The sequence below is a fragment of the Salarias fasciatus genome, chromosome 13 (genome assembly GCF_902148845.1).
Source record: "Salarias fasciatus chromosome 13, fSalaFa1.1, whole genome shotgun sequence".
Lineage (NCBI taxonomy): Eukaryota > Metazoa > Chordata > Actinopteri > Blenniiformes > Blenniidae > Salarias > Salarias fasciatus.
The window spans coordinates 15,493,522-15,502,319 of record NC_043757.1 but is presented as its reverse complement, the minus strand read 5'-3'; the positions used below and the strand labels follow the sequence as shown (position 1 = coordinate 15,502,319).

The 8,798-nt window shown below is 39.8% G+C and overlaps 1 protein-coding gene across 38 annotated transcripts in view; it reads right to left on the bottom strand.

Annotated features, from left to right (window-relative positions):
* Window positions 1–816: 816 nt before the first annotated feature.
* LOC115398907 (neurexin-1a) overlaps window positions 817–8,798 on the bottom strand; it is a 248,292-nt gene continuing 240,310 nt past the window's right edge. For all 38 annotated transcript variants that reach the window (XM_030105923.1, XM_030105925.1, XM_030105945.1 and 35 more), the window contains one exon: window positions 817–2,748. In XM_030105923.1, the coding sequence (XP_029961783.1) occupies window positions 2,444–2,748 (305 nt within the window). In that variant the 3' untranslated portion in view covers window positions 817–2,443. The remainder of the gene's footprint in view (window positions 2,749–8,798) is intronic.

Genomic DNA, 8,798 nt, shown 5'->3' with positions numbered 1-8,798 from the left:
TTTGACACCAGCACCATTTACATACCACTATTTATGGAGAAGATAACCACATGAGGACATCGCTGCTTGACTAAACCAACAGTTTGAAGCAGTGAAGCTGGAAAGTGCCACTGACTTGCTAATGAGGCACAACAATGTTTAACTGAAAGTTTGACTTGACACTGTTACTTTTGAGGCCCAGAAATTTGAAACAAAAGTTATTGCTGTGCATAGATATAAAGAGTTTCTGCTTGAAGAAGGGCTGATGTTTGAAGACTCTGCTGAGGTCCATTAAAACCACACAAACTCTCATGAATCATCTTCACTTCTGTTGCCTGCAGAAAATGTACAGAAAGATAAATTCCACTCTTCCACAGGAGCATCACAACAGGTAACATTAGATTTATGAAGCCAAAGCTCTTAGCGCACTCTGAACCGGAACACATTAAAGTCATATCTTAGAATTTATGTATGAACGGAGGATGGTTTTTGTGTTGAACTGAAAAACTTCATACACTTTATGATATATCCTGATCTATTATGTATTGAATTCCAGACAGTTCAATGATGTTGAATCCACCAAAGTCTGCACCATGTCAAGAAGTGTTCTTAAATCTTCAAAAGGAAAAGGAAGTCAGGGGCGTCTGAGCCCAAGACCAAGCGGATTTTTTATGACGTAAAAGATGCTTGGTAACAAAACAAATAACTTACCACCTGCTGCATGCTCTGATCCCTGTTTCTTTCTTCTTCTTTTTTTTTTTTACACTGATGTAAGTTCACTTAGGTAATATTTTATTAATCCGATTTGTCAAAAGTAGGGTTTTTGTTTTTCTTGGAGGAAGTGCAAAAGAAAACAATTGAAGATGAAATACTTGGAGAGGAAATTAAAGAGGAAAGAACAAACAAGAGAATGTATAATCATCATTTATAGTTCATGGTCATTTTTCCTCATACTCATTGCAAGTACAGGTCTCTGGAAAGCAGAATTGACTGACAGAATGACAGAACAAACACAGAACAGTTGAAATGGAGACTTATTTGAGCTTTTCTCCTCGGGTTTTGCGTCGGCCGAAGCACACATTTTGACAACCTTATAATACCACTTGGAAAAACACACACAGCGAGTTAACTTATCTTTATCATCGTCATCGCTCATCATCATCATCATCATCATCGTCGCTCATATTCTTGGTCTTCATTCTCACTCATTTACGTCTGGACTGAGGAGGAAGGCAGTGATTCTACCAGTATCCTTGAAAGAGAGCCGCACAGGTCCGTAAGGGGGTGCTTGTCAGCCCTCAAAGCCTTGTGCAGTTTTTCGGGATCGGTTTGGCTGTTACTGGTCGGGGGATCATCTATCTCAGGTTGGCATTTGTATAAAAAACTATAGGAACACATGTAAAAACAGGGGAGATTCAAATTATTTTCCAACTGAAAAAAAAAAATGCAAATGTCCTCATAAAATCTTCTATGTCTAGCAACACTTAATAACACTTATGTCTTCTTTTTGTCCTTTTTTTTTCCGTTTTATTCCAAAATGGCTGAGGAGCAGTTATAGTTTGCATCATCTATACAACAGGCTATAAAACACCACTTAGTCACAGTCCAGAAAGCACATATAGATGTGGTTGTACTGTATATAAACATATGTACTGTAATAAGATAATTTTGCGTGCATGGCTCCCGAATAGTCATGACTGAGACCTTCCCAGGACTCTGAGGAAACGTTCTCCTTTGAGTTCATACAAAGCGAAAACGAAGGCCTCCAGTTGTCTTACTGGCACAATTGACATATTCTTCTAAATCGTAGTCTTTTAAGGGAACCACTATCCTCTGTTCGTCTTTGCTCCGCTGTGGCTCGGCCAGCCAGGTATTAGTCTTTGCCGGTTGCCTCTGCCTCCCCGGTGAGTTACTTTGGCTGACATCCATCTGGGATCTTTTTTTTTTTTCCTCTCTGGATCTTCATCCTCGGTACGATGTTTGGCGCGTGTAATGTTTATGCATTGTGCTACTTTCGTTAGAAAAAAAGTTTCAACAACACAAGCACAGGCGATGTAAATGGAAATGCTGAGTTTGTAATGCTGAATCTCCATTCAAAGTGCATCTGTGCTCCTCCGCTTAACAGAAACAAGGGAGCTCGGTCGTCTGATGCCGACCAAAGAACAAGTCACAGATGGATTAATGTTACTTTTTTGACATGTGAGATATGTATTTTATTCATTTTTAACTGTTTGCCAGAGCCATTCTTCAAACAGCCGCTCTGTGGATAGTACATCTTTTCTGCCTTGCGAGCTTGAAAGTTATTTTTCTCATTTTTGATTCATTTTTCAGAGCATTGTCTTATAGGAAAAACATGACTAAATAATGTTCATCTTTGTTATTATACTGTACACATCTTCATGTCCTGATTTGTCTTTTTGATAAATGTTTCAGTCGGTCCGGCAAAGACCAGAGTTTGTGACGCTCACACGTAGTACTCCTTGTCCTTGTTCTTCTTGCTCTTGCTTGAGGTCTTTGCGGTGTTGACTGGTTTTTCTTTGACGACGGTGCCGTTGGATTGTGCTGAGTTGCTGATGTAGTTGCGACTTTCGTCTACGTGGTACGAACCCTCGTCTCTGTTCCGGTATTTGTACATGGCGTAGAGCAGGATGAGGATGCACAGCGCCGCTGCTGCCACGATGCCAACCACCATCCCCGTCGTGCTGCTGGATTCCCTGAAGACCTCCGACGTGTCCGGGTAGCCCTTCGGTCCGGCACCAGTGGGGTTGGCTGCAACGCAAAGCGGAAGAGAAATGCACTTACCACAAAGGAACCGAGCACTCAGGCCTTTATATTGATTGACATGACAAACACATTTATAGTTATGAATGGATGATTTGTATGTATGTGCAGATCTGTGAAGGGATGATGCTGTAACGCGTCGTGTCTCAAGACTGTTGACAACAAATACTGGTATACAGGCACGGACAGTAAGTAACAAAGAAAATAAAGATTGCACCTAGGTTGATTTTTCAGCATGTTCTTTCCTGGAAATTTTATTTTTCAATGTTTAATGAAAATATCTGTATTTTCTTCACCTTAAATTGTTAAAATTGATTTTAACAACTCCTGAAAAAATGTGACAACACATATTAGGTGGTACAATTTCTCATACAGAGGAAAAATAATGTAGTATTTCAGGAAAATGATTAATGAGTGATCATCTGAAGCTATTACTTTTAAATTGTAAGTATTTCTGTATATTGTCTCAATTTGTCTCACTTGTCTCTCTGACAGTTTAACATGATAGCTTATTTTATTGTTTTTTTTATGTTTTACTTAAATCTCAAATCTGAAATAGTGTAATTTAATAATGGCAGATAAAATAACAATGACAATATTAATAACAATATTGTCTCTCTATTAATGAAAATTCAAGAATCCATGATGAAAAAAACTTTCAAAGGCACTAGTTATATTATTAGTTACACATTCAAATTTCCTATACTCAAGTTTACCACTTTCTTAAGAATAAGAACATCTGTGCAGGAGTACAGCAAATTTCAGAGCCTAAACTTTCAGAGCCTAAACCTACTCCTGTTTTACATTAGGATTTGTATTTCCACTTCGATTTAATTGTGTCACTGTTGCATCCCTGTGCACAGGTTTTGTTTTTTATCCAGAATGAAGATGTGTAGTTTGACAGTAAGTAGAGAAGCAAAATGAAACACAATCCAAATAAAGCACAGCAGGTTCCTCGTCACAACTGTTCAGTTTTATCAGTTTTATTGCAAAAGTAAAAATCTGAAACTCTAAACTTTTAACAATAACTATTGAAGTGGCAACTAAAATGGTCGATTGGAAAGTTACTTTGAAACAACAGAAACAGCCTATGTGAATATTTTTATAATGAAATTCACTAAGTCTGCATTTTAAATGCTTTGCCAGTCAAAAAAAAAAAAAAAAAAAAAAAATCCAGTCTGACCAAAGGTAATATGTTGAAATGCAACTCCGCTCTCCCAACAGCGCTCTGAAGACACTCAGACTGATTAACATCCTGCACTGCAACACTCTACATATCTGCATATAGAGGAGTAAACAGCTGTGTTGCAGGTAAGCGAGATTTTCTAAATTCAGAAGCAGAGCTGACAAGACAAGGCGACCGACGCGCTGATGTTTCACGGAACAGCAGGCTCATTACATGTTTCGCAGCGCAGTCATGAATGAGCGTGCGGCATCTCCAATGTTCACTACAAATTCCGAACAGCATGACTGTACCGCATAGTCTCTGAAAATAAATCTTTCAGGGAGAAACAATTCTTCAGTTGACTCAGCAGATTTCGCCGAAGGCTGTGCCCACTTCTGTTCAGAAACGGTGCCATTCAATCGGGTATATTCCGAAAACACGTCAAACCCTCCCCCCCCCACCCCGCAGCCGGCCCACCGCGGCATTATTCAGTCCTCCTGGCACATCTCTCTGTGTGTTTTTGTAGCAGTCATCATTTTTGCCTAAGCCCTCTTTGTTGCATTTGTGAAATCCAAACACTCAACAGTAACATTTGGAAATGAAAGCGCTCTGGCTTCACTGGAATGGAGCAGAAAATAATTTGAAAGAAAGAAAAGAATTAGAGGGATTTACAACTGGGTTTAGATCTCAGTTATGTCAACGTGAATTTGCAGGGGACAAAGTAGCAGCATTTCATGCATTATGTTAGAAATAGCAATGTTTAGATGGAAGACTGAATGAAATCTTGTATGCTGAATGGACAGTTATTTAATGAGTGTTTTAATGTTACACTTTGGTGTTGGGTTTAAGTTCTTGTGTTAAAATTCTCCTATGAATGTAACTGTAGCCACCTAGTAGGGATGCAAATTACATTTTAATGCATGTTTCTTCAAGTTTCAGTGTTCTCCCTGTGCATGGGTTTTCTCAGGATAAAAATGTCCTTAGCCATACAAATTCATTTTGTACCCAGTATCCCGGGATGGGCAGATGGATGGATGCAGATTATTAGAACAGTAAAACATTCTTTCAAACAAATCTCTCTACAAAGTCAATCACCTGCAGAGGATTAAAAGTGACACTAGTAAAGTTTTACTGACAATAAAGTGGATTTAGCAGTTTGATCTGGGAGCCACTGCTGGCACCGAGGGGCCACTCTGAGTAGTTAATAAAGAAAAGCACATTTATTTCCTAACACATGATGTATTGTTTTAAATAGTGTAAAAACACTAGTTTCATATCTTCAGATTGTTTTCTTCATTTTGAAATTCATAGAATGTTAAATACAGTAATAAATTGGTAATCGCCTCTGGCGAAAAACATGATGGTTATTGGGCTCATTTGTTATTCTTAATTAAAGGAAATATAAAAAACAAACAAAACATATGTTTATTCTTCTACAGCAACCTTTTTTTTCTTACTGCTGCATTAATTCATATAATTGAGTTTATAAAAACCAGACAAAATATGACATACATTACTCTCTCTCTCTTGTTTTTTTTTTAACACCAATTGTGAGTATAAAGTGGACAGGCTGTGGGCCAAGAGAGGCCCTCAGGCCCAGAGTTTGTCACTCCAGTGTATTTCTGATGTGCAGACCTCTCGGGACTGAAACAGTCTGCTTACTGACGCTTCCCAGTGCCGAAGCTAAACAAAGAGGCAGGATTCAGGGTTTATTCTCTTCATATCTGGAGCAGAACTCTCAGTAAATCTGAGGTCTGCTGTGACTCTCATTTCTCTACAATCAGGACTTTTCTGCTCAAAGATGCTTTTTGTTCCATTCGTGACTCTTTATCCGTATTCTTGCACCACACGGCAGCAAACGTTTGATGACGAGTGAGACCATCATGAAGCTGGTGATCTCAACTCATCAACACATGAACAAACAACAGCAACATTATTAAATACATTATTTTGTGATCACTGTTCACTACTTTTTTTTTTTAACCAAAACAGCAAAATAAGTATTTGATGTTTACTGGAAACTCAGTGTGCACGTGGTATCCCACTTGTCCCACTTTTATCATCCTACTTTTTGAGCCTTTTGGTTTTTGAAAAATAATTGCATTCCTTAGCTTTGATTTCGAATCAGCCTCAAAAAGACATTTTACAATAGAACAGAAAGCACAACAATGTCTCTTCATTATTTAAATCCTTTGATCTAGTCCAGTCAGAGTAGTATTTTCACATAAGTAGCTGCCTTTTTATTCGCAAGAATTGAGTATCCTAACACAGAAGAAGAAGGGAATAGAAAACGGAATCTTGCTGCTTCTGATGTTTATCAAAATCATGATTTCTCCTGTTCCCCTTATTTTATGAAGAATTATGTTCTGTGAGCATGAGCAAAGAGGTTTTATTTTTTGTTTCGAAGGACAAGTTGAGTTAAGAAGAGACGACATCCCATTTTCAGCCTTATTTTGCAGCTCTCTGTGCCAAACGAGCACAAAATAAGGCTGAAAATAAACAGCCTTTATTATTTTTTATTTTTTTTTGTGAATTCTAATGATGTGAGGGTAAAAATTCCTGATATTAGATCACTGTGGTTTCTTCACTAAACAATGTCACCATTCCAGCTTGTTTGTTGACTTTGAGGAGGCCTTCTGATCGGCACTACATTTCCCATCCATGTCATGGTAAATAAAATCCTTCCTATCGCTACGCCATGTTAGAAATGTTTGACAACAACAAGAGCATGCCCCACTTGGGGAATTACTTTCACCAGCAAATAGGTGAGTGATTGCACATCAGCTCACCCACTTCATATTCTGAATGCTGTCCAAGTCATAATGCAGCGATCCCTCTGTCTCCGGTTGCGCCTATCGTTGTTCTCTCCATCTCTCCTGTCTCACTCATGTTTGATGGCTTTGAAGATAAAGAACTCCCCTGATTACTTTCATTCCTCTACTTGAGTGACAGCCTAATGTTTGGGCAGACATCTCTTCAAATGATGTAATACTATCTAATGATTCACGCACAAGACACACGTGTCTATTTTAGGCAGTTTTGCTGATGCCAGACTCAAAAAAAAAAACAAGTGTTGTAAACTGCAAAGGGCAAAAGTTCTCAAAGCTGCCTGTCAGTAGAGGCGGGAGATGCTGCTGCTGTTCATTGACATGTTTTCCACCGTGGTTAGAGTGATCAGGGGATAAGTATGCTTCGAATGCCAGCAGACATTCAAGGACAAGCGGAGACTACCACTGGGGGATTGAGTGTGACTGAGCGTTGCAACAGATTAGCTCTGCTTGTGACAAGCCCACTTATCCTTGCAGACAGGTGTGAAGAATGCCCCCGCCTTGTGGGTAAAAGCCACTGGTTGACACGGCTCGTCCCCAGCAAGGCATTGTACGGGCAGCAACGGTGAGCTACTTTCATATTTGCTATCTATCCTTTGTTCGGGGTCAAAAAGTTGAAAGCGTAGATAACATGGCAGGCTGATGAAGGCTGAAGCTCTCAATGTGGCACTTGAGGGTTTTACACAAGGCCTTGGCGGGCTTCTGCAGTGAGGTGACGGAGTTAGAGGAGTTCAGCTGGCGAAGCGCGTCGGCCAGCGATACCAGAAGCAAGCCATGTAACAACAGTACCATGGCGCACTATTCTTTTTTTGCGCGATCTCACACCCCCAGCTCTGGGCTATGTTATTTCCTGTTGCCTGGAACTGTTGATTAGCTCCCTACAGGCTTTGTTCACACCGGAGCTCTGGCCATTAAGAAAAAAAAAAAAAACCCTGCATCAACTGACCAGAAAGTTCTAGGTTTGTAAAAATTGTCCTGCATTAAAATTAATTTAGTTTCACATTTATAGGAAGATATAAGTAAATGTTCAGTTTTTAATATCTTGACAATGAAATCCGAATGGCGACCACCACTTTGAATTAACAGTGCATTCTGTGCCACACTGACATAACTAGGACTTGCCTGCAATTATTAGCACTCATTACAGCTCATTAGTTCTCATTTAGTCACAGCAGTGTCTATCATACAGCCACCTGACAGTCTACCAGGATACATGATACACTTGACGACGCAGCTCATTTGCCCCCCCCCCCCCCCCCCCCGCCCGCCCCTCCCCGCGACTGGCAGAACACCGGGCCCCTGCTTTCCCTCCAGTTCGGATCAGGCAAAGTAATGCGCCTGACACAAGGCCTTTGAGAAAGGCTCATAAGGACCTCTGTCAAAATGCATCTGCCTGTCTGTTCATCAGCACTCCATCACCTCTGAACGAACGCACATAAACTGAGAGAGAAATAGCGCCTGAAACAAGTGTTTAAAATGATGGCTGCTCTTATACGCTCTACTCAAGCGTACCCAAGGGTAAAATTAGACATGGGGGAAAATGACCTTAAAGTGGCACCATGCCTCATGCCAGCATAGCAGGGGTGCACTTGTGAAACGACAGAGGTAAACTCAGGGGGGTTAACTTTTGAAGGATGGCAGTTGTGTAAAAGTTACAAGAATAACCTTCTCCTTTATCTCCTCCCCGAGCGAGAGTTAAATTACAGTATTACATCCAGATCATTACAAATTCCTTGTTTAATTCAAAAGGAGGGTCGTCAATGTTTCAGTCATTTACTTAGAAATAATTCCCATTTATGAGAATTGCTTTCAAGATGAGAAGAAAAAACTATCGACAATATCAAAGATGTTATTAAATATTACTTGTATATATGTATATATAGAGACATATATGTTACTGAAAACAGCCTCAGAGCTACACCAACAGGAAGTAAATGATAGAAAGACACCGGCCACTGAAGCTAGTTTGATTTAGAGGATCTTTTCTCCTACTTTTAGCTGGACTGCTCAGAACGGATACACGCGCGTGCTTCTCAAAGATATTA